Here is a 27,421-nt window from a genome sequence, read left to right as displayed (position 1 = left end):
GCTCAGTAATATTTATTAACAACGCCAAAAAATTAACTCTATGCAGTATAAAAAATGATAATCATAAAGTACTTTTCCAATGCCAATTTTACTGAAATCTGATATTTATTACATCAACTACAGTTGTGAATTTAACTTCATCAGAAATAGTTATACATTAAAGAGGGGAAAAGAAAACTCCAACAACAGTAATATTACATTTAAGTAAACTGATAACTTATGCACTAGTAATCTTAATGGAAATATTTAAGGTTAGTTCTACAACATTTGTTTTGATGTTTGTGCCTCACCTAGGAAAATAAAAATATGGTTTGGTCAGACAAACATTTCACATATAAAATTAATGATAGTTTCATTATTTACATTTGTACAGTTTCAAGTGTAATAACTATACAATTGTACATATGAGAAACCTAGGACTGAAGTACTGGAACTTATTAAAACAAAATGCTTGCCACATAAATCACAGGACATTTTAGCCAACATCACATTGTTTCAAAGAAGTTGTTGCTTGAGTATAATTTCATCCTTGGATGTCATGTTAAGTTTGTTGCATTCCAGCCATGAGTGACAAAGCTAAAGATTCCACTGTGAATCAAAAACAAATAAAGTATTTAGGATCAAAATAAACTGTCTTTTGAACAAAACATTTCAGAAGTGGATAAAACTACTTCTTAGTGTCAAGTAACACAAATTTCTAACAATTCTAATTAATATATACCTCCAATTATATAGGATATAGTTGATAGTATGTTAGTTATGATTAGAAGTATTTAGGGCTACAAGTTAAGAAAGTAAATATTGCACACATTATTCTAAATGTTTAACAACAAATTGTTAATATTAAAAAATACCTTTTTCCTTAAATACTCACAATGTGGAAAAGAGCCTCTACAGACTGCTTTGTTTAGAACTGTCACAAGAAACATATGACAGTTTTTAAAATCTGATTCCATCTTTGTTATGGATTCCATCCTAAAAGTAATGAAAGATAATTTAGACAGACAGTACAAACAAAAATCAAGTTTGGGTAAAAATATTGTTATTCTTTCTGAGTAAAAACAAGGTATTTGTAGTAAAAAGCTTTGAACAGAAAATATTTTTATTAGAAAGTTATAATCACTTTGTTAACTATCTTTTATCCTTTGTACCATATTTAATATTGTATCATACAAATCATTTAAGGTTTTATCTCTTGCAACAACCTACATCTTGAAAACTCTAATTTTATTCTTATCATCCTAGGTTTCTCACAACGATGCATACTTTTTAAATATGTGAACTTTAACATTAGGTTAGATGACTTGATACATATGTTCACAGTAGAGGTGCGACATATTTGTATTGTTATACTATATCATATGTATTAGAGTTTTTCACAGATGTCCCATTAATGAAGTAAATGTATTATCACAGTCTTGAATGCTGCTCAGGGGAAACCCACAAATCATTGCTGAAACCATTCTTAAGAATCCAAATGATATTTCAAGATATCCAAGATTTTTCACTATCAGAGCATTTGGAACACATAGATACCTGGTACTATACAGAACAGAGTTCCAACAATGCAATTCCCTTTATTGCTGATTATGTCTAATTTATTCCCTGAATATACAATTTAGAAAAATATACTTAAAAAGACACACTGATTGTAAAGCTAACATGTGTCCAGAAGTGATAAGATCCAATGTAAATGTATTCCATTGTGGTCTACACAATTAATCTGTCAACACTATACTTCATCTTATTCATAAGACTTCATTCATAGAACAAATGTCAGTAAAACAAGTCCCAATTCTGTCAACCAATTGTGAAACATAAATTGAATAGGTACGTACTTCCAGGCTCCCAAACCAGCTTGCCAACGATCTGCAAACATTAATACTAGGTTCAGAACTTTCATTATTGCTTCTTTCACAAAACTAACCTGGAAATCAAATGTAACAGGCAACAGTTACCATCACAAATTTATGTAGATTCAAAGTAGATTTACATATTTCATTCTTCATTTATTTGTTAAAGTTGATATATTGGTAATGTATTAATATATTATTGGATAATTATATCTTGTGTGTTGTTACTTTTCGTTAGGAAATACATTTTTGCAAATATTTACAGCACAAAAAAGATTGTTAGCTCCCAGAGTCTTTAGGAATGAGTAGCATACAGTAAAATAAGGCAGATAATCCCACTACAGGAAATACCCATATTCCAAATATATTTATGGGGGGGGGGGAATTAATCAGAGACCTATACCAAAATACACACTAAATATGCCATGCTACTAACCCAAAGGAGCAAAAAAGTCCTGAAAACTAGAGGTTTTCCCCCAAGGAAGAGGCATCTACATGTAAAATTTGGAGGATGGAAAACCATTTAAATATATGAAAATGGGATAATGAACTTTGTCAGTTTTAAGACCTATCATTTGATCTCTGTTTCTTGCTGGAGCTTAAGCAAATCTATCATAGGTGCAACAAGAAATTGTACTGGATCCTATTGATCTCTGTAACTACTAAAGACAATAGTCAACTATTTTTCCAGCATTAAATGCTGCAAGACATATTTGGATGCTATTTAGAAAAAAAACTTGCTTCGTTCCTCTTTCCATGACAATCTGACACAGAGATCCCTGTTTGAAGACTGCAGGTATGTACTCAGTCTTCATCAATGAACTTCTTTTCTATTGAAGTATTGGACAGACTGAAAGTATTATTCAGTGTAATCAATGTGACCATCTAAAGATTAACATTCCAAATATCAATTTACATGCATTATAGTTTAACTGTTAGACATTAATAATTCCAACCCCTTGCAAATATTATAAAGATTCCATACAAATAATATTTGATGTACCTTTTCTCTCAGGAGGCAACGGTCATGGATTGTAGAAAGATATCTATAATGTATTTTGATTAACTGATCTAAATCTTTTGCTTCTTCTACTTGATGCTGGAACTCCAAGCCTGTACTATGAAGAATCTTATAAAAAGGAGGCAAAATGTATAATGAACCAAAATTTAAATTTCTTTGCTCTATATTTTTCTAAAACTTTGTACTGTAATCTTCAGAAAGTTTAATTTACAGAATACAAGACATTTCTAATTACAATGAATGGCAGTTAAATAATTAAGGTAGTATATGCACTCCTTAGATTAAAACAGTTTCAGAAAAGAATGTAACTCTTTTTTAAAAGTGATAATATAATTGGGAACCACGTCTAAGAATCTCTAAAATTCAGCCAGACTGAAATATTACATAAACTTGAATATTTGTCAGTAAGTATGACTAAGTAGAAATCTGAATGTCTTCTTTCAAATCGTAACTATTATTTGGGAAGGATACAGGTTATTATTACATTGGAGAATAAATACTGGTTTTCCCTTTATATTCCTTTAAACAGATACAACAACAGTACATCTGGAATAGTTTAGAATGCAAACCAAAGTTGAATTCTCATGACTAATAAATTTATTTTGCAGTATTTGGCATTAGCAAGAATATATTACAGAAGAGGTTTTCATGTATTTGAAAGCATTTTATTTGTTATTTAAAATCCCAAGAGCTGTTAAACTAGGAATGACAATCATATATCAGGTAAAAATGTGCAGTCTTTTTGCTACACTAAGAAACAGTGTAGCACTTCTGATTGCTTACAAAATGTTATTTTAATCTTATTGAAATGCATTGTATATCACATACCCTAGTCATAATGTAGTTGTGTAGGCTGTTAACAAAGTGCATGAGTTTCATTCTTAAAAGGAACATGCGGTGAGTTTGCTGTTTAATGGGCTCCGATTGAAATCCAAATTGAAGAACAGCTTCTTGATCAAGTGTCATCCCTCTATTATCCTGGAGCTTTTCTGCTGCTATGACTAGTTCTTAAGAAGAAAAATGCAATAAAAAAAATAATAGGGAAAAAAGCAAAACAATATAAATTACACTACTACTCACACATTTTTTAGGTGAAAAGTTCAACTTTCTGAATATACTGCTCTAAAATACCTATTCAAAGAACAGAGTAATGACATGATGTCAAGTTGGCAAAAAACAAGTTAATTAAAATACAGCAAGAGCCAAGAAAGACCTAACCAAGAATTCACATACCCCAACTTTCTTTCTACATATTCAACATGAAGTTCATAAGCAGTACCTAAGCATAATATCATGCTCATATTTACTTATTCTTTTAGTTGCAGATTATTTCTTTATTGGCAGATTCAAACTAATTACATCTATTATACTTTAGCAAACTTGTATGTTGAGAGTACAACCTTTTGCAGCCCAATCAAGGTAATCTGTGAACCACAGAAAGATACTAATTTTGTGATAATTCTTTATATTCCCCAGTGTAATTTGATTGGGACAGTACAAAAATATTGCTAATTACTACAATAAATAAACATTAATTTATTTTTGAAATCTTCCCAAAAAGAATGCAATGGTAAATATGCATCCTTGCTTGATGAAAACTGTCAGTTTAGGTGTATGAAAAGGGAAAGTGGGATTAAAATACAATATCGTCGTAATGATGACTAGAATGATGACTGCATTGCAACATTACTTGTCCTTACATTCAATTGATCTCAGAATTTAAAATCTTTTTACACTGCAGTAAAACTTTAACAAACTATTTAGACAACAGGACTATAGCTTTAAAAAAATGTCTCTTAAACCCAAGCTTACTGTATGTATCTGACATAATTTATGTTATGTAAATAATTAAGCAATCAATGCTAACATCACATGGGTAAGTTGCATCATTCCCACAAATCCATTAAATTGTTTCAGGTACTCTAAAATAAAATACTGCAAACTGAATCTGAAGTTCACTGAATGGTGGTTCAGAAAAATAAGGTTCTATTTTATCTTTTCATATCTGTCTCTCTCTCTCTCTTTCTCTCACCCACCCTCCCTCCTCCTCTCCTCTCTTCACATTGTACTTCTGTAGAAGCTGAAGATAGTGTAGGTTTTAGAATTATATTTTCATTACAGAGAATTAATCCTCTTACCATGAAACCTCAACACATCCAGACTGTATTTGGCCCACTTTATTTGTAACAACAGAAGAAAAACTTGATTATAGATTTTTTGACACTCAACACTTATAACTATATCCACTGGCCAAGGGACCTATATAGAAAAACAAAACAAAACAAAAATCAGTATCCTTTTTTGCTTTAATGTTAAGCCTTCCATTTCAATAAAAGCAAGTATTACCTTATAACTCAGTATTAAACCATCTAGTGTATGAACAGGCAACTTCTTCTTTGCTATATCAATATTTTCACATAGAATTGACAACCTATATAGAAAAACATATAGTTATTATCAACTGTTTATTCCAAGACAAATAACTATACAATTAATGAAATAAAATCAACACAAATGTTTTCAGATAAGATTACCATTTATAATCACTTTGTTGCAAACTTTGTAATGGGAAATTTCAGTTCAACATGGGATATTACCTATCACAGCAATTCTAAACCAGACAGTTGCATTTACTTTTAAACTGATGTAATTAGTGCCTGCTTCAAATCATTTAAAAATGGTGGTCACCTAATTATTACATATAAACTTTTCTTAATTTTAACCTCTAAAAATTCACTCATACTAAAGAGCCAAATTACAATTACTTTAAGTACATTATCTATATCTCTTACTATTAGCAATAAACCTGGATAATATTAATATGTGAATGCCTTCATTCACATTAAAATTACATCAACTTAGTTTATGTTAACATCACAGAAGTAGAATATGCTAAAGTTAATATTTTAAATTCCTTTACAACAGAAGTGGCATATTTATGGCAAATCCTTCTTCCTCTTCTAATTACTTTATTACCTTAAACTATCTTCCGGATAACGTTGTCCAACTGCTTCTTGAAGCTGGACATTTAGGAATGCTTCACTTTGCCATGTGTCTTTCTCACGTATTTTATCAAAAATAGATGTGTAAAAGTCATACATTGTATCACCAGCCTCAAGTAAGAAAAAGTTTCTCATTGCCTGCAAGTATTCTACCAGCCTAAACAAGAAATACAAATTTCATAGTTTACATTTCAATTCTTCATTTATGCAATGAAGATGTAGATGTTAAAAAACATTTAATATAATAGAATTCAACCATATTTAACAATTATAAATCTCAATGAATTATGTTATTCAAGAGACCTAATTCAGACATAATATAGTTATGTTTTACAGAAGACAATTATCTTATGGTGCTTGCTCAACATTCTTCCCATCATCTAACTTGTTTATCAATTAAGTTTCCTTGCAAAAAGCTTCTCACCTTATTCTAAATTCTTGTCATCTACTACTAGCTTGGAATGTAGTCATAATTTTAAGCTTATAAGTAGTTCTTGGGTTATATCAGCAATTGGGCCTGGGATTGCGTTGTGACACATGTGCATTAAGCAGAAAGAGGCAGGGGTCCCACATAAGGAGTGCAATAATGCAGCAGGCAGGGTGTGGGAGACCAAGGGAGGTCCAGTGCAAGCACACATGGGTCGGGGAAGGGCCAGTGCAAGCAGTACACAGGTCAGGGGGAAGCCAGCACAAGCCACATGCAAGTGCAATGCAGAATGAAAACTGCAACCTAGTCCCCACTTTCAAACCATCCATCACAACAGTACATAGTCATAGCTACTAAAATATTTCTTCTACCAGGTGAAGAATGTACAATAAGGATTTTAGTGAACAAATAAATATCTACTATGATGCTGAAAATATACTGTATATTAGCTACATGTCAAAACTGGCAACTTATTTAAATTCTTACCTGTAATCTTTCTTCAAAGTTTGCATTAAATTCCCACAACATTCTAGATACTGCTTGTTAATATGAGGATAAAGACAAGATCTCAGGGTCAGTTCAAATGTCTGGCATGTAACTGATTCAGATGACCTATCTACACAAACATCACCAGCAGAAAGTGTCTCGTGTATGTTTCCGTGATCCAAATATAATCTGCCAAAAAAAAAGGGTTAACTTTAGGCCCTTCATATTAATTCAAACAAATATAGAATTTGTACAAATATATTACAGATAAGCAAACCATACAGAAAATACAATGATATAAATGGTCTCTAATTTTGAGAGACAGATTTTCACAGGTTCTGTAGCTGGTTTGTTTGTTTTTGTTTAGCAACTGTGTATGTGACATCAAGTTGCCAATACTTAGCAAACACATAGATTTTCTCCATAATGACTGCTTGATGATAAAGGGGGGAAATGTACTTCTTGAAGACATTATATTATTTCAACATATTAGACATAAACTAAAATATGTATTCAGTGTAGGACAGGGCTGTCAAACTCGCGGCCTGTGGGCTGGATGCGTCACACACTAACCACACCACCTGGTTTAGCGAAGGGGAAAAAGTCATGATACATCATGCGATGACGCTGTGAGTTTGATACCCCTGGTGTAAGAAATAAAGTCTCCCTAATCTTCACATTTGGCCACTGTAAAAAAATGTAAGAAATCAGACAATTTTTAGAAAATAGCTATATAAGAAACTACTCCTGAAAAAATAGTAATATACAAATGTGGTTCTACTGTATTTTTTCTATCATTAAATGTACACTTTAATAAAATATTTTAAAGTTTTATAATTTGAAAAGACTATAGAATATATGGAACTCAAGAGTTTAATTGTGGAATCCTTGGTGTTCTCTAAGCTTCATTGTTTTCTTGCAGATGTTTCATTATCCAACTCCATAGCATCATCAGTACTAGTGAGTGTGGTGTGTGCTCTGTTTATATACAAAAATTTGCACTGTCAGTGTTGGTGAGCTGTGGTTTTCTCTTTGGTAGTTCCTTGATTAGGGTAGTTTTCTGCTTGTTTCTTTGCCTGGTGTTAATCCAACTCTGGATTAAATCCTTTTCCTTCTTAGCTCCAATCTCTGTCATACTTAGATTTGGAATTACATTTTCAGTTATAATGAAGCTGGATCATTAATGAGTTTGGTGCAGTTCTTTCTCTTCTACTAAATTTTGGTACACTAAGCAAACTCCATTTCCTATTGCATTTTTGTATATTCATACTTCTATTATTGATATTTTACTCTAACCAATGTATTATCCTATGTATTTATATTTTCCATACAATATCCTGACATCTGTTATAGGAGATATTAATTAACATAATAAAGGTTACCAATGTATGACATCTAACTATTTAACTTGTTGAATATTGTATTAAAAATCACATACATACTGCTGGAATAGCAGGGACTTTTTTGTATTTCTTTGGCAGAATCATATCGATGTTTGAAAAACGAGAAAGGACAAAAAATATTCTAAACGTCTTACACTACCTTGCAAAATTAATAGCTAGTAAAGGATCATGAATATCATCCAATTCTAAATGTCTTTCTGCAATGGACTGCATCTTTATTAGGCTTTCTTTAGTAACTTGCTGTTCTGTCAAAGTATCTTGAATATGGTCATCTCCATGACGTAGACGCAATTGCACGGATTCCAAAAATAACATGTACAAGCTCTTCCTTTCTGCACCTGAATTGGATATTGAAACATAGATTACTGCTTCTTCAGGACAATTGTTCATAAAAACCAGAAAAAAACACACTTGAATTTTTTTACTACACTGACAATGAAATCTAATAATAATAATAATAATAATAATAATAATAATAATAATAATAATCATAATAATCATAATAATCATCATAATAATAATCATAATAATCATAATAATCATAATAATCATAATAATCATAATAATCATAATAATCATAATAATCATAATAATCATAATAATCATAATTGGCAGTAGGGAATGAGATCTACGGAATGGTTAATATCAAGCGAGGAATTTTCCAGGGTGATTCACTTTCACCTCTTCTCTTCATCATCGCAATGATCCCACTATCAGTAATCTTAAAACACAGTCCGAGTATTCAGCACCGATATTTCAATGCAGTTTGGCATGGAAAAATGCGCCACTGTATCCATAAAAAGAGGCAAAATCACTGCATGTGAGGGAATTGAAATGCCCAATGGCCAATTAATTAAATGCAAAGAAAATGAAGCCTACAAATACTTAGGCATTCTGCAGTTGGATAACATCAAGCATGGAGAAGTAAAAACTATTGTCAGGCGAGAGTACACCAACAGAGTTAGGAAAATTTTGAAATCTAAATTAAATGGTGGAAATACAATCAAGGCCATAAATACCTGGGCAATACCAGTTATAAGATACACAGCTGGTATAGTTAACTGGACACAAGCTGATTTGGACCTTTTGGACCGAAAAACCAGGAAACTAATGACAATGCACTACAGTTTACATCCACGTGGTGATACTGATAGACTATATCTGCCCCAAAAATCAGGTGGCAGAGGATTATTACAAGTGAAGCAAACAGTTGAAGAAGAAAAACATGCACTGGCTGATTATTTAAAAGAAAGTCAAGAACATCTATTAATCGAAGTAAAGAACAAAAATCTACTGAAGGCCCAACAGACGAAACAAGAATACAGAAAAGATGTGATAAAATCAAGAATGGAGAGTTGGCAGAACAAAGCACTGCATGGCCAATTTCTGGAAAAAATAAAAGATAAAGTGGACAGTGAACAAACTTGGTTATGGTTAACAACAGGTACATTAAAGAAAGAAACAGAGTCACTAATCCTGGCTGCGCAAGAACAAGCTATCCGCACAAATGCCATTAAGGCCAAAATCGAAAAATCCTCTGATGATGCCAAATGCAGACTTTGCAAAGAAGCTGATGAAACTGTTGATCACATACTCAGCTGCTGTAAAAAAATCACGCAGACTGATTATAAATTGCGGCACAATTCAGTAGCACAAATGATCCATTGGAATTTGTGCAAAAATTATAATATTAAAACAGCAACAAACTGGTGGGAACATCAGCCTGAAAAAGTCACCGAAAATCAGATGGTCAAGATCTTGTGGGATTTTCGCATACAAGCAGGCAAAATACTGGTACATAATACACCATTCATCACACTGGTTGAGAAAAATAAGGTCACAATCATAGACATCGCAATATCAGGTGATAGCAGGGTTGCCGAGAAGGAACATGAAAAAATCGCAAGATACCAGGACTTAAAAATCAAAAATCAACAACTATGGCACAAACCAGCAGTGATAATTCCAGTGGTAATTGGCACACTGGGTGCTATACCAAAAGCACTGGAATTACATTTAAAACAGTTAAAAATTGACAAAATCACCATCAGTCAAATGCAAAAAGCCGCACTGCTTGGATCTGCACGCATATTACGAAAATACGTTACGACGTCCTAGGCCCCTGGGTGGGGCCCGACTAGTAACCAATGCCAAATCCGGCAAAACAACTGGCCGCTGTGATACAATTGTATAATAATAATAATAACAACAATAACAACAACAAGATTTTAATACACTATGTCAACAAATAGTGATACAGTGTGTCTAAAATGTTTTCATTTCATTTTCAGGTGTCAGCAATTGCAAATGCCTTATAACAGTCCTAATCACCTAAACAAGTTTAAGTAGTAGACAGTGGCTTGCTAATTTTGCCCTATATGTTCTTTTTCAGTATGGTTGTCTGTTTTGCTCTCATAAACAGCGAGATAATGTGCTTTACAGTATAAAAATCCAAAATGGAATAAGTTAACATAATGATGCTATTGAAATCTTATCCTATGTCTGGAATCTATGAGGATCAAGGATGAAGAGAACATAGTAAGGCTGAGTCCTAGCAAGATAAGAGTTACTAATTAGTCATCGGGGTTTTCTGGCAGGTCCAATGGTATTTCCAGATGGGGAAGCTAAGAGAAAAAAGATTTGGTTGTTCCCTTATCTATTGGGGACAGGGTGAGTCCACTTTATTTGATGATTGTGGTTTATTAATTGTAAGCTAGAATTAACAATTTGGATTTCTTAATTGGTCTGGTAGTTTATTTTTAATTAAGGTAAAGGTTCCCCTGCACATGCTTGCTAGTCATTTCCGGCTCTAGGGGCAGTGCTCATCTCCAATTCTAAGCTGAAGAGCCAGCCCTGTCCAAAGACATCTCCGTGGTCATGTGGTCGGCATGACTAAACACTGAAGGCACATGGAGCGCTGTTACCTTCCCACCAAAGTGGTTCCCATTTTTCTACTTGCATTTTTTACATGCTTTCAAACTGCTAGGTTGGCAGAAGCTGGGACAAGTAATGGGAGCTCACTCCGTTACACGGGTGCTAGGGATTCGAACCACTGAACTGCCGACCTTCTGATTGAAAAGCTCAGCGTTTTAGTCACTGAGCCACCGCATCCCTCTTATTTTTAATTTATCTGAATTAAATTTCTTGTTAGCCAACAAAATTCCCCATTGTGAGATGGACAACCATCCTCATTTTGTAACTAAATAAATAAAAAGTGTGCATTACCATGAAGGAGTAGATGTATGATTAGGAGCCCCATTGGACTCATGGCTCTTGCTGAAATAGCAGATGAAAGCTATCACTACAGAGGTCTCTTCCCAGTTTCATCTGATGTGCTAGAGGTACTGCTTTTTTGCAGTAGTGTCAACTCTGGAATGGCATCCCTTGAAGCTTAGTTGTGATCACAGCTGTCTTCCAGAAGCAAGCAAAAACAGAAGTCTTCCGCAGGGCATTTGGGTTGTGACACCTGGCTTTATATTTGTTTTACTAAATTACATTCATTTTTAATATGGTTTAAAGATTTTTATTACCTTAATCTAATTGTCGGTGGTTTACTGATCTAGGTGTTCCTGTAAACTGCTTAGAGGTATGTAGGATTGCAGCAGAATATAAACATATAAATTTGAAATTTTCTGCTAACAGATTTTTAAAAATTATCTATTATTCTAGAGCTAGGTTAGCTTTGTTATCTCAACTGCCACTACTGGCCTATAGATTTTATCTTATTCTATTAAAAAGTAATAAAATTATAGCTCCTTCTACCTTTTCTTCAAAAATTAACTGTTGATAGAAATATTGCCTAAGATACAAATAGTCTCCGATTTGAGATGGATGGTGCTATTTTCTAAGCATCCAATGAATTCCAGATTACCACTTATTCCATGGATGGGCAACCGAGTAAACCTTAAGGGTTTTGGACTAGAAATCCTATAATCTCAGGTCATCATCCCACACCAACTGCCTTAATCCTGATTTACATTAAGAAACATGCTAACATGTTCTGAGTGGACTAAAATATCTTAATAAAAATTCTACTGGATTAAACTCGGGTATTCTGTTTCCAAGCCTGTTGTAACTTTGAAGCAGTGGTGGGATACAACCGATACGCCCCGGTACGGGCATACTGGTGTCTGCTGGGAACACCAGGTCCCACCCGCCTGCCCTCCTTACTTATATTTGAGCTGATCAGGGCTTATGCACATGGAGCGAGCAGCTGGAGCGTCACAGAGCATCGCGGGTGGTAAGTACACATGCGCGTGCTGCACGCGTGCATGTGGTGGACGCCTGGCCCCGTTGCACCGTACCGGTTGCAACGGGATCTGGAACCCACCACTGCTTTGAACCATTGTTGACCAAATAGTCATAAACTGAGGATTATCTATATTTAAAGTCAAGTAAAAGTACAGTCAAATGTTTTGTGCAGTTTTGTCCAGTCAAATGTTTCATGCAGTGCTACATGAATTCTAAAAATCAATACGCATAACATTACAGAGTAAAGAACATTTTGTGGAATTTCAGTTTTTACCTCGGGCTGCAGCTGGCTGTGGAGAACCATCTTTGCACTGCAAATTTTTTAGCAACTGCATGGACTTCCCGGCCATAATGATCTGCTTTAATACAGGTTTTAAAAAGGAAACCATGGTATGCTGTCTGCTTGATGGTGCTTGATCACTGCCAGAACTGGCACTAGCATTATCACTCATTTTCTCTTCATTTTCAGATTTTTCTGATACACTATATAATGTGTAGGTGGCATACCAAAAGTCTCTATGATTTACAGAAACGTTTTTGTTTCTGCAGAAAAAAAACAGGCAATTGTCAGAAATTTATCAGAAAATTGCATATATTTATTTACAATGCATGTGTTTATAATTACAATAATAATCTAAAATAGGTTTTTCAAATAACTGGATAAGAATATTCATCCACCATCTGCAGCTTTCAGTTCCATAGTTAAGGATAAGATTCAGGAAAAATACAGAGATTTGAAGGCTCATCACAGCCAAGTAAAATTCCAAAGCCGCTACATGTATACTAGAATGCATACTGATTAAGAAAACACCAAGATTAAAATTAAGATATAGAGGTCAGCAGCCAAAATAGGAAGATTCTTACATTTTTATATTCTGAATTCAATTAGCTGTAATAATTGTGATATTAAATCACACAAAATAGGAATAAAATAACTAAAGCATTGAACCTGGTTATAAGTATTCTCCCAGAAATATGTCAATTTTTTAAATTGCAAATGCAGCCTAGAATTTTAACAATAAATGAGTTTTTCTATGGTGGATTACCTAAATCTCTGTGCATTATATGGATACTTAGCAATATGTAAGTATACTTACACAGGATTTCTTTTGGCTCCACCACTATCAGCACAAAAATTACCTACACCCTAGAATTATCAATATATCCACAGGATTCTGTAGAGATTCTCAGTCATCCAGTTCATGGTTATCCCAAGAAAGCTTTTTCAAGAGGCAACTGGACTTTCTTGTTTTTTCTTTGAAGAAAGTCCAGTTGCCTCCTGAAAAAGCATCTCTGGGATATCCACAAGATGTTCACTATCATTACCTTTGAATTATAAATTCTTTAGCAGGATCAAATAAATTACCATGGACAATCCACTCATCCACTGTCTGTAGGTATGGTCTTACTGTTTCAACCCACAGAGAAAATAAAAGAGAGACCTGAAATGAAATTACAAAAAATTATGAGAGAATAGAGAGGAGTAGATAATAATAAATACTGAATTAGGAAACAACAGCATCATTAGAAAATTTATAAAATATATTCAGCATTTAGAAAAGCTTATAGCCTGAAGGGCTGGGGAAGCATGACTTTAAGATCAGAGAAACAATGGCAGAAGGAAGATGCTTATTAGCAGAGGCACCTGATTAATCTCAGTGAGAGAAAGAAAATGCTCAACTAAGGCTTGAACCAGCAGGGCTAATTCTTATGTTTGTATATACAAAGCATTATGTAAATTTTAAATTAAATATATATTCTGGGCTCCATTTTTCCCCACATGATATATGGTGGGAAGATATTATTCTAGCAAACTTCTAATTTAGAAAGCTGCTACAAGAATGGGAGAATAGAAAAAGAGTTCTACAGCTGCTCTATATTCTGTGTGGTCATAATATATCACACACATGGATTTGTTTCCCAGCCAAATCTAAAAATAATTTACATCATCATATTTAAGCAATATTCAGGTGGCTTCATCTGAGTGCCTCTTCATTGTTTAACAGAGCTGTATATCAACAATATGCCTACAAATTAATTTCCTGTCTGTAAAAATGCACTTTTATAATATCTTCACACATAAACACACAAACGGTTATACATTCTGAATAGAAAACCAGAAGCAACTGTTTTAAACAACAGTTACCTGGCAATAAAATGTTTACACTATTAAAACAGAATTGTATTATTTATGTAATCCTTATGAGAAAAAGTTAGTCTGACTCACAAAGAAATTGTTATCTCTATTCCAACTCAGTCACTGTGTTCCTGTGCAGCATTCTACAATTTATACATATCCTAATTAGGGTGCTGCAATATCTGACTGAAGAGTCTATTTTATAAAACCGCATTTCAGATTATTTTATCACCAAAAAAAAAAAGATACACGGATCTAAGTTGTGAATTTGAGAACTTCAAATAATTTTACATAAAAAGTTTTAAAACAGGAAAACTTAGCAACTAGAAAACTTTTCTTGTTGCTATGGAGAAGTCTAGCTATCACTTATATCAGTTTATATCATTACAGTTTATAAGAGCTTGTTATTTATGTATGGTGTATAGCTGAATTATTGCCATTGAATCAACGTGTCTTAACTCACACAGATAGGAAATTGTGTGAAAGAATACATTGATAGATAGATTTATTTTAAAAAACTGATGATACACAGATGAGGTATTATTTACACTTAGGACAGAGAATTAACTGAACTCATATATGCCTGATTAATAAAATGACATTATACTAGAATAATCATCTATGAACCAAAAGAATTACAGACTTAACTTGAGTAGAAACTATATTTTTCCAGTATCGTTATTAAATAATAATTTATCATTTATTAAATAAGTTTTTTTATACTTACTGTCTGTTCAGAAGCTTCCCCCATATTGTCATAGTCAAGAATTGCTTTGTACAAGGTATTGAGCAAATGAGATGCTCTTACAACATTGCGGGTATCAGGTGGTACTTCAGCAATTCCAGTGCTAAAAACTTTATGAATTACTTTCAGCTGTGCTAATCGATGTGATAGTTTATCTATGACTATGGAAAGGGTAACTGTAGTATCTACAAAAAAGTATAGATTCGTGTTTTTATGTCATATCTAGAAAGCATGCACTTTAGAACATTAAAACAAAAATTTCAGTTAAAATGCAATTGTTTTACCTTCATTGATTATGCATCTCTCAATTTCCGTAAGTTCTTTTTTGAAATTAATGAAATATTTATAGAGAGCTCGCACAAAAGCCTGATAGGTTCTAAAAGGGGCTTCCACAGATTTCTTGGGAGTAGATATGGTTCCATGTATTCCACTTTCTGAGCTGTGACCCATGACATCATCAATAAACTTTTGTAATTTAAATACCACTTGCCCATAAGCAGCTATACGCTCCAGCATTGATCTTAATGAATTCTACAAAATAAAAGATTTTTATTTATTTATCTATTTTGAAAGGAAAGCAGAAAAAAGATATAGAAATTACAAAATGCAAAGTTTGCAGAGTAATTCAAGGCACAATTAAAATAAAGTACAATGTATTATATGGGGGGGGGGACATGCCACCTTTATCCTTATACTAGACAATCTATGCCTGATTGGTCATCATTAGAAGAGGACACACCCTGATCTAAGCTATTCCCAGCTTTGTCCTTCCCAGCCCTGAGCCTCAGTAAAGCAAGAGACTGCCTCTTTTGAACTTTCCCCACTCACCTATCTCACTCATTTTTCACTATTTTCAAATAGTGCAATGCTTGTTGTGATGCTTCTAAAATCTTCCAAATCATCATGACAATTTGGAGAGGGATGGGCACAGCTTTCTGCTAAGTTTCGGAAAATCTCAGAAGCATTGCAAGAGGGCAGCGTCCAATACGGAGAAGAGCATGCATAGACAACCTCAGGAAAAAGGACTGGTGTGTGCCAGCAGTTGCCTTAAATAAGGCCAAACTGGGCATGCCTTGTCAGCAGCAGAAGATATTGAAGGTCAGCTGGGATGGCAACTGAGGTTTGGATTGTGCTGCTGGGGGTGGAGGGCTGGCCACTGTGGCACTCTTTGGCAGCAGTGGCAGCACTGGAGCTGAAGTAAAGATTCAGAAGTAGTGATAGCTGGCTAAGTCTGCTGAAGGCTATGGGCCATCAATGATATCACCACCATCAAGTAAAGGGAAGACAAGGGGAAATAGGCAAATGGGGGTTGTTGAAGCACACTTGCAGTCTTAAGTGTCAGGAAATTGCTAAGCACCCAAATTTTGATGACATTACAGGGGTGCTACAATGGCCATAACTCAATCATTTATTCACGGCTATTGTAAGTTCAAGTGATCACTGAATTAAGCAAGGATTATCAGTATTATCCTATTTTTAATTTGTTGGCTAAAGAATTAATATTGAATTGCTATATTTGCTTATTTTAAATTCACTAATCATTTTACTCACATGTGTCAAATGCGTTACTGTTATGTCATTTCTCACAGTTATCTTTCCATCATTCAGCTGAAATATAAAGAGTTTTTTTACACCTGAAAGAAGCCTGAAAAAATAAAAATGATCTCAGCACATGCCTTTGTAAAATACAAGCAAAACATACATTCAGAAGTTAGTATTATTCATTCAATTAGCTTTTCAAATTTATATAGCTGTCCATCTCACAAAACAAGTGACTCTGGAAAGGAGTCCATCATATATTGTAACTGTCAAAATCCTTGATTTTCAACAGATATTTCATACTTTATATCAGGACTGTCAAACTCGTGGCTCACGGGCCAGATGCATCATGCACCGGCCACACCCAAGCCGTTTAGCAAAGGAGAAAAGTCACAATATGTCATGTGACAGCATGATGACGTGAATTTGACAACCCTGCATTATATATTTGCAAAATGGTACCATATAATAGATACAAACTCACCCATTTCTGAAAACAGAAATGATAGCGGTTTTTTCTTTCAAATACAACATTTTATTTACAGTTCCTTTTTACAGAGAAAAAATTAAAAGCAAGTATTAATGTAGGCTATAAAAGTTATAGCATCATTTGCCTCATGAAACTCTACTTTCCTCATTTTGATTAGCACAATTTGCTTTAGAATTAATAATATTAATATAATAATAAAAACAGTAGTATAAAACCATTTTCTGAATTTTAAAATTAACCATAGAGACTTAAATATAGCATGTATTATTCAACATAAAACAAACCTCAAATGGTTTTTCTTTGAAAATTTCTTACCAAATTGTTTCACGAATGACCTGCGTTTCAGTGACAAGAATTCTCTCTTCTGGGACATATAATGGATCACTATTATATAAGTGCTGTTCCCTAAGAGAAAAATGACTTTAATACTTTTATTGTATTGGTAAAGAACATCCAACATTATTTATTTCATCCTCTTCTCCTATAAGACCAATAAACTTTATTACATACTACATCAACAAATCACTGTAACACTTGAAAAATCAAACTGCATTATAGTCCTATTCTGAAAAATACTCATTTCAAACATTCTATTCATATATTAAATCAAAACTTGCTTTGATTTTTAAAGCGTTTAATACTACCTAATTCAAGAATCTTATAACCCTTCAAATCTTTTATTGTCTCTTAGTTGAGACTTTGAATAAGGATTTAGATAGTCCTCAAGTTATAACCCTAATTGACCCTGTCAATTATGGCTGTAAATTATGACAATCATAAAGGAATCACCATGTGACCAGACTCAATTTTACAACCTTATTCACAGTGGTTGTAAAGGGAATGCTGCAGTTGTTAAGTAAATACACAGTCATTAAGCAAACCCACAATTTGCTATTGGGTGTGGATGTGGGTTTGCTTGAAATAAATGCTGGTTTCTGGCAAAAACATTTGTAAATCATGGTCATATGACTATAAATGCTGGCCAGTTGCAGAGCACCCAAAATGCGGTCATGTGATTGTGGGGGAGGGGCACCATTGGAACTTCAAAGTCAGGTCATAAGTAGCTTTGGGGGAGGTCCATTGCAATATTGAATGGTCGTTAAGCAACTGGTCATAACTTGAAGACTACCTGTATAGTTCTACAACACATAATTTATCACAAAGTTTGTACAGGAAAACATAAAGAAGTCAGTATAGTTCTATATGTGGATTGTAGCTGTAATAATTTACAAATGTGACTGACAACTTACCATATAGAAGCTAAATTGGAATGAAAATGCAAACTATGGGAAAAACGGACAGCTCTACCAGTCCAATACTGAGCCACTACATGTTGCTCTAACCAGGTACGTGCATCAGGTTCATCTAGAGAGAAAACAGTTATATCAGTGTATTGTCCTATATAAAAAAAATCTTCATTATCCACCACATATATAGAGCTAAATAATGTTTTAATCAACTTATTATCAAACAAATGTGGAAGCTTGCCCAAATGAACCTCTAATCTCAAGAGCACTTGGGTGTACTGACACAACCATACATTTGAAAACTCACAAGCCAAAAGCAGCAAAACAAAATTAAACAATTATTCACTTTTCTCACTTTTTGAAGAAATTACTTCTTGCACTTTTTTTCTCAGAAAAGAACAGACATAGTTTGAATATCTTTCCCAAAAAAAGCATATCTACTTTTTTGGCAGAACTCTTTCCAGAAAAAGCTCTAATCCTTGGACAGCTATTTAGACACTGAGGAATTATATTTTTAAAAACTATTAGAAATTTCTAACATAAGATTTTTTTTAATTAATTGCTTTCATAAGAAACTATTTGTTTTGCATCTGTTTTACTTTTTCACATATTATTAATTTTATTTATAATTTTGAGCCCATATCAAGTCCACTGCAAGATGAAGACGAAGGTTAGAGACCATAATCAACTACCCAGTCCAGCATCTCAATCATTACATAACACTAGCTCTGAAAGTTTTTAATCACCTTTGTAGACTTTCCAGGTTCAAAAACCAGGTTTAAAAAAATTAAATAATTATGTTTTCAGCTGTAAATTGCATGGTGTCTTATTCAGAAAGCCTATGTATTAGCTTATTCTGAGATTCTCTTATAGAAATGTAAGGTGAACCGGTATATATTGTATATTCATGTTTTCTACTAAATATGAACAAAATTGAGATAAATTTAAGCATAATCAACAAATGCTGGATTATGCTTAAATTTATATATATAGACAGACACAGAGAACATACAAATGCTGCTAAATTGCTAAAATAAGTAGCATGGAAATTAAGATTTTTTGTATATTTTTATAATATATTTGAAAAATTGTATATATATTTTATTCCAACAACTACGAAGACAATTTTATATCAGCATAAGCGCAGTTCCTACTAACAATTTCAGAATTCTACCAGGAATTTTTATGAGCTATATAATCAGCAAGCAGACCAACTGAGTAAAGTAAATGTGAAACTTCTCTAAATACCCCCAAACATTTCATTTACATTTGCTAACAGCATACCACTACAAACTATCATAAAGTGTAAATCAAATAGGCCATGATAAGAACTGGTATAGTCCATTCTATTGTAACGACCTGCTTCAGAAAACATACCTTTCCAGTTGGCAAGAGATGCTGACTTCTTATTTTGATCCTGATCTTCTTGTGGTGTCCTATCTACCTGAATGCCAGAATCTTCTCTGCTCAAAGGTTCAGTATCCTCATCACTTACATCTGACCACTCCTATAAAACATTAAAAGCACAAAATATACTTCACTCTATGATAATGGCACAGTGGAAACTTAAATGGACTTTTGTAATTTACTAGGCATTAAAATATTACTGTATAATATAGCATCTAAGATATAAATATTCAATATCTCATTTCATAAACAATGCACTATGAATTCCAGTATGACATCACTATAAATAATGCTCAATTTAATAATTTCACTGTCCGTACCATTAGCTTTTTAGGACCACAGAGGTAATAGAGTGGAGCAATTCTCCAATTCTCTAAGGCAAAGTGGGAATGTTAAGGTAAAGATTTGCTGGCAGAAAATCATCAATGATTACAATGTTTCTATTATGAGCAAGAAGGGAGAGAGGGAGGGATGAAAAGAGAGAGAGAAACTGAGACCGAGACCTACATCTGCCTTAGGGAAAAACTATAATATGAGGTTGAACTAAATTGACTAAAACCAACCATATAATCATAATATAGATAAAAGAATTTACTGAGAAAATGGAAAATCTATTTCTACATGGCAAATTTCTCTTGACTAAATGCTAAATATTATTTATTTATTCAGTACAAATTATTATTCTCTGTTGTGGCCCAGCAGGAGCCGTTGGAACTGCCACCAGACTCCAACAGCGAGGGGCCCTATGAGTCGGCTGTGGAGGACCCTGGACAGGGTTCCGACTCCGAGCAGGATGCAGAGAGGCTAGTTGGCCACCAGGAGGCGCCTGAGCCTTGGACCAGTGGGGAAGAGACAAGGGAGAGTGAGCCTGAGAGTGAGCCTGAGTCCAGCAGTGATTTGTTCCTGGATGCCCGGCATCGAAGAGCTAATAGGCATAAGGAACAGTTACGCAGTTATAGGAGGTAATTGCACTCAGCTGGTGGTCATTAGGCTCCTCTCCAGACTATAAAAAGACTACTTGTGCACACGGCCCTCTTTGCAGAAGTCAACGCATTGACTAAAAGTTGGAGAACTTCTGTAACTACCTTGGCAGGCTGGATTGCTGCCAAGGTTTGTCTGAGTTGCTGCCAAGGTCCTTATCTGTTTGTTATGCTTGGCTCTCAGCCACCGAGATTTTGGTTTCTTGCTATTAAAGTACATTCCAATTAAGCTTGTCTCGGCATTCGTTACTGGACTGAGGAGGGGGTCAGAACAATTCTCTATTACTTACTGGTGATTCTAGATCAGGAACAAAGTCCAGGTCTTCATCTTCCATTAAATATTTTCTCCAATCAAATTTCTCTTTTTCTATGGAAAATGCACAATAATAATATTTATATACGCTCAGTGATCTTGATATATTTAATCTAAGGAAAAAGTATAATTGTTCATTAATTAGTTTTATAACCTATTTTTTTCAGAAGAAGAAACAAATGTGCTGCACCATGCTACCATGCTGAGATTCTGAAAAGCTAAGTATTGAGAAAGCCTCATCATAATGCTATACTACTATAAAAAATGTTATGACATATACTATGTGTAATGCCATGTCATGTAAAGTCATGTAATAGTATAATAGTCACTTACAGTGGTAATGAGTACAAAAAAGACCAGGTTAGAGACAGATCTTAGTGGAGAGAATCTATCTAGCATATGTTGTTGCTTATGTGCAACTTCCTGGCACATAATTATTTTTTTAAAGAGAACACAAAATTGAAAAATATATAATCAAAATAGTAGAATAAGGTTAGTATGATTTCAATTCCACATATTTTCTTGGATGCTCTCAACCTACCGACTGCTTTTTCTCTTGGTTCTTCGGCAAAGCAGGTGTTGGAAGGAGAATCAGACAAATATAATAGAAGTGATAGTACAGCATAATGTGCATCTGTCTTAGACACAGGAAACAAGTAATTCAGTGAACAGGACAGCAAAATAAAAGAAGATACTAGAATTCTAATCCAATGGTATATTTAGAAGAGAAAAACAGCAAATTTAGTTTATCATTCATCTTAAATAGGATTAGAATTAAGGCATGAAATACGTAAGTACAAAATAAAAGTATAGTTCTATTTATCAAGTTATATATTTCAAATATAGGATTTTATCTTCACAAGATGAAAAAAGTAGAAAAAATATTTCACGGTACATTTTATGGTTTTGAAGTTATCAGAACACTCACTTCAGATATTTACAATTTGTTGTGTTAGAAATTCATTTTGGCAAGAAAACATAAGTTTTTTATTCTTGTGTTATGTGATGAATCTAGGTACAAATTTAACTGACTGGCAAAAATATATTTCCAGTTCCTGATTTTCTTCACTGTTTTAAATCCAGGCATTTTCTAAATGTACACCCTAACCTAACCCTTAACATAATAAAATAAATATAAATACACCAGGGGTGGGTTTCTCGCCCCGTTCCAACCGGTTCGGTTGGAACGGGGCCGGCAGAGTTCTCGTGCACGCGCGTGGCGCATGCATGCGTACTAGCGTCTGTGCGATGCTCCAGCTGCTCCTGGAGGATCGCACAGGCGCTGTATGCGTCCTGCGCATGCGTGGAAGTGCAGAACTCGTCAAAACCGGGTAAGGAGCGCAGGCGGGCAGGTGGGCCCTTCGCCGTTCCCGGAAGTTATTTACTTCCGGGTTCGCCGACCAACCGGTTCGCAGGGACCGCCGCGAACCGGTTGAAACCCACCCCTGAAATACACACAAAAACACCTTGTTTACTGTCCCTATCCTTCCCATATATACACTTACAAATCAGAGCAGAAAAACATGAATATTGCACATGAGATTGACCCACTCCAGATGCACTGGAGAAGGGCATGCTGCAGACTTTATCGGTCAAAGAATTCTGACTGGTGGAATCCAGGAGAAGAACCTTATCTGCCATGGATCCCACCCTCTGGAATATTGTGCCCCCACCCAAGCTGAGATCAACATCCACCATTTTGGCCTTCTGAAAGGGGCTGAAGACCTGGCTCTGCCAAAAGGCTTGGGCCCCCGATGAGGAGATGTCATTTTGGAGGTGATTAATGGACTATGATAAGATCCATGTGTGCATCTTGCTCCCTTCCTTGCCATCTTTGTTTAATTTTAAGTCAATTGTAATGTTAACATTTATTATTTTAATGTGTTAATAGTTTGTCTTGTTGCTTTCATTGTAAGTTGCCAAGAGTTATCTCTAGGAGAGATGAGCAGCATATAAGTTTACCAGATAAATAAAATATTCGCATAAAAGCAATGTTGAAGGTTATTGCCTTTGAAACTACTGTAGTGCTGGAGCTAACAAAGTAATATTAATTTTCATGAATTATCCTCTTTTCAGAGCCCAGGAACTATTCTTTGTATTTTAATTAATTATGTCTAAGACATTTTAAATCTTCATAAATCACAGTGCTACTAGCCTATCAAAATATTTTATTTCAATAGAGTTATTGCAAATGTCTTACATGCCATGTTATATAGGTTTCATGGTAATTACATGCTGAGGTCTGAGAATACAACAAAAATAATATTATAGAAAAGAATTTTTTTAAATTAATTTCTGATGGATATATAAATTTCCATTACAAAATGATCAGCTTTAAAAGAACTATAAAGACAAAAGAATATAGCATTGAGTTATGTTCTAAAACTCACAAACCTTTGTTCCTTCTGTGGTGGGAAGAGACAAATTCAGAAATTCTTCTGTTAGTCTCCTCCAACTTCCAGCTTTAACAAGGTCAGAGTGAACCACCAGCTTTTCATAAATTCTATATAAAAATATGGCATGTTTACTAATCTTTAGGTATAAAATAATTAATCTAATGTTAAAAGAAACACAAAAACTTTACCCTTCCATTATTTTCTCCACTTTGTGCCTACTGACATCAAGAAATTGATGAAACCTAGAAAAAAAATACAGAATTATCTTTTGGATCATGGGTCAGAAATGATTAACTTGTATTTTGTTCAATAAGTGTATTTTAATAGCATTTTTACAAAGGATGGGCTTCATTTTTATTTATTTACTATAGTCACAAACCCTAGAGTATTCAGCCTATTTTCATAAGATCGACCTGTAAAAAGCAGCCTTGCTCACTCTAATGTTCTCCAAACATGTTGACATCAATCTGATGCATTGTCTTTATTATTTATATAAGACTAACATAGGAATGGATTTTCAGATCCTGATGCCTCCCCCACTTGCCTGAGGCGCCCTCTCTCCTTACTATGCAGCTTCTCCACTTGGATTTCAGTTCCCTCTCCTTTCTGGGAACTGGTTAAAAAAGACATCTGATGAAAGATTTCAGTTCCTCTTTGTGAACGGAAGGGAACTCCTCCAGCTCAAATGTTCAGAATTTAAGCTCAATTTCTAGACTCTGATGAGGTTGAGTTTCCCTTCATGCATGGAGAGGAATTCCCGTGGCAGGGTGCAGAAACAGAGCTCAAATCAGGATTCAAGAACACAGCTCAAATCTTCTCAGCATTTGGCAACAGCTTGCAACTTTTCTCACTGACTTTCTGGGGAAGTTGGCAGAGAAGATTGCAAGTGTGTAGTCACATGACTGTGGGGTGCTTGGAAACTAGTTATATGTGGTGGTACATTTTGCAACAGCTAGAAGTGCTTCAGAGGTCATAAAACAACCTTTGCAATTCTGTTGTAATTCCGAACCACTGTCAAACAGTCAGAGGTCAAGGACTATCTGAAAAAAAAAATCTATTTCCTTTGGCATTATCTTCAAGTACCACTTTATCTATTTGAATCCTTTAATTCATTTAATCCACACGTCTCAAGCATGCTCGAGTGGTGCAGTGGCCTAGAGGTGGAGTTCTCGCCTCACAATCAGGAGGATGTGAGTTCAATCCTATGTGGCAGCAGATATTTCTCTCTCTGGGCACAGTGAGAAAATATATGCTGCAAATTCCGCAATGGCGACAGGAAGGACAATAAACATTCAGCTCCATTCAGTTGCCCCAACTCCACCTTGATGCAAGGGATTACGGGGTCATTAAAAGACAAGACAAAATGTCACAAGCATGCGTGTTTAATTATAATCTATTCAGCAGTGTTACCCCTGCAGAGGTATAGCTTTACTTCAGTGTTCTGGAGGTACTTCTGAAGTAAATGTGATCAAGGACAAAAAAAGGGGGTTGAAACTAAACAAAATAATTTAATCTAAATTTAAGCAAAAATATTTTTATTGAATTCACTAAATAGAATACGTTATTGGCCAGGTGTGATTGAACACAAGGAATTTGTCTCTGGTGTATAAGCTCAAACAACAAAGTATATAATTATACGATACCAATGGAAAAAGTACTAGAAAAGATGAGAAGGATAATAGTAATACAGCCCTGCACACATGGGTAAATATCCTTAGACATAAGACAGTGCTGCGGGAATTAACAGCATCATTAGCCAATCTATTTACATGGTAGGCAAATTGCTAGGGGTCTAGCAGTGGATCTGTGATGATTTTGAGATGGGCCAGCAACTAAGCTTTCAAAAGTTTTAATAACTATTGATGTCAGAGCAACTGGTCATTCATCTCCTTGATGGAGGGTTCCAGAGACTACAACAACAATTTATTATTAGTCTTAGAGCAGCAACCAGAACAAATAAAAGCACTCAGTATATATACACTTAAAACTTACAGTATAAAATAATAAATAACAACTAAAATCTATAATAAAATCCAGTGTCAATTATACATGGTCTGACTATAAGATAGTTGCAATCCCTAAACTGTGTGGCCCATTGTAGGTTCAATGCTAAAATTGAAGTGACTAAGCAGTGCAAAGGGTTTGCCACAATTGTTACATAACATCACTGTTCTATAACATGTTTGTGATGAATCCCCAGTGCTGCTGCATAGAATCTGGCCACATGCGCTGTAGTTACGGACTGTTCATCCTTAAGCAGCCATTGGAGATAGGTAGTGTTGGAACGGTCAGGATACCTAGCAGTTATTGGCAGAGTATGTTTTTTCCTAATCTCCGTATAAAAGGAACATCTAAGGAGCATGTGACCCAGTCTCCGTCTCTCCTGATGGAGGGCTTTTTAAATGCAAGGAATTATTACTCCTTACACATTTAACATTTTTTCCTTTCTGTAAAGCATGTAGCTTCTACAGTATCTCGAGTTATAATTTGCTAACAACTTCTGCAGATCTTATAGGGCCATGATGGTGAACTTATGGCACGCGTGCCACAGGAGGCACATGGAGCCATTTCTGGGGGACGCAAGGTGTTGCCCTGTCAGTGCCAGCTGGTTTCAACCATGATTTTAAGTCCTTGTTCGCCCTCCGGAGGTTTCAGGGAAGCCCTGGAGGGCAAAAAACCGCCCAATGCACAAATGGGACTTCTGGTTTGCGTGTTGGGCCGTTTTTCACCGTCCGGAGGGCAAAAAACCTCCAAACCTAACACACAAACCGGAAGTTGGAAAACGGGCTGTTTCTAGCCTCTGGATGGCCTCCAGGGGCGGGGGAGGCAGTTTTTGCCCTCCCCGGGCTCCTAGAAAGCCTTTGGAGCCTGGGCAGGGCAAAAAAGTTCCACAGTGCCACTGCATGAGCAATGGGGGTGGGGGGACTCGCGTGCACATGCACAGTGGGGAGGGTGCAGAGTGCATAGAATTTTGGGTATGGCATGAACCCATGAACCCCCCCCCCCCCGGCATGGCTAAAAGGTTAGCTATCATTGCTATGGGGACTACACACTGCAGTTTTAAAGTTTTAAAATACAGGTTTATATTGACTGTTTCCTAATATGATTTGATTGCTTATTTGTAGCCCATGGCTATCATTAAGTGCTGTACCATACGATTCTTGACGAATGTTTCTTTTCTTTTATGTACACTGAGAGTATCTGCACCAAGACAAATTCCTTGAGCGTCCAATCACACTTGGCCAATCAAGAATTCTATTCCTATTCCCTTCTCTTCTCTCCACTCATCGGGAGGGAAAAGCGGATCTAAGGCGGTCCTGTTAGCCAACCGCCCGCGTGCCTTTTTTTCCCCTCACGCCGCCCGCCCCAAAATACCGCGGGACGAGACGCCTCCCGTTTCCCTCGTCCCGCGCTCACGCCTAACGGACCTGAAGTTGGACCAGGCGAAATTTAGCGCCGCTTGGAAGTGGCCGGACGTTTCGGGGCTCCGCTCGTCCAGGCCGGTTACTTGCCGGATGAGCTCCCGTACCGCTAGGTCTTGCTCTTGGTCAAAGCGGCTCCAGTGAGCAGGCGGAGTCGTGGCCGACGATGCCGTCGCCATCACGGGCCGAGGGGGGAAAGAGATGAAACCGGGGTGGGTGGGGTGGGGGAGTTGGTGCTGAAGTAGTTTCTCTAAAGGGCTCCGTTTATTTCGGTGGCCAGTACGGCTCACATCTCGCGAGAT

At 35.4% G+C, this 27,421-nt stretch overlaps 1 protein-coding gene across 3 annotated transcripts; it reads right to left on the bottom strand.

Annotated features, from left to right (window-relative positions):
• Positions 1-532: 532 nt before the first annotated feature.
• TUBGCP5 (tubulin gamma complex associated protein 5) lies at positions 533-27,421 on the bottom strand. 3 transcript variants are annotated; one of them, XM_032226581.1, is made up of 23 exons: positions 27,126-27,421; positions 23,886-23,939; positions 23,696-23,804; positions 21,843-21,939; positions 21,279-21,355; positions 19,979-20,108; positions 18,605-18,719; positions 17,670-17,759; positions 16,877-16,970; positions 15,610-15,856; positions 15,308-15,510; positions 13,770-13,885; positions 12,718-12,986; positions 8,332-8,530; positions 6,790-6,978; positions 5,851-6,033; positions 5,221-5,305; positions 5,013-5,133; positions 3,703-3,881; positions 2,857-2,982; positions 1,839-1,927; positions 875-975; positions 533-588 (listed from the first exon to the last, which is right to left on the bottom strand). In XM_032226581.1, the coding sequence occupies exons 1-23, from the start codon at positions 27,296-27,298 to the stop codon at positions 542-544; spliced, it is 3,093 nt and encodes a 1,030-aa protein (XP_032082472.1). In that variant the 5' UTR covers positions 27,299-27,421; the 3' UTR covers positions 533-541. The 3 variants fall into 3 exon arrangements, with proteins under 3 accessions (XP_032082472.1, XP_032082474.1, XP_032082473.1); XM_032226583.1 differs by lacking the exons at positions 23,696-23,804; positions 27,126-27,421 and having other exon boundaries at positions 21,843-21,935; positions 23,886-23,941; XM_032226582.1 differs by lacking the exons at positions 23,886-23,939; positions 27,126-27,421 and having other exon boundaries at positions 21,843-21,935; positions 23,696-23,879.

This window comes from Thamnophis elegans, chromosome 11 (assembly GCF_009769535.1).
Source record: "Thamnophis elegans isolate rThaEle1 chromosome 11, rThaEle1.pri, whole genome shotgun sequence".
Taxonomy (NCBI): domain Eukaryota; kingdom Metazoa; phylum Chordata; class Lepidosauria; order Squamata; family Colubridae; genus Thamnophis; species Thamnophis elegans.
Note: the sequence above shows the minus strand (reverse complement) of the source record. Positions and strands in the feature narration are given on the sequence as shown.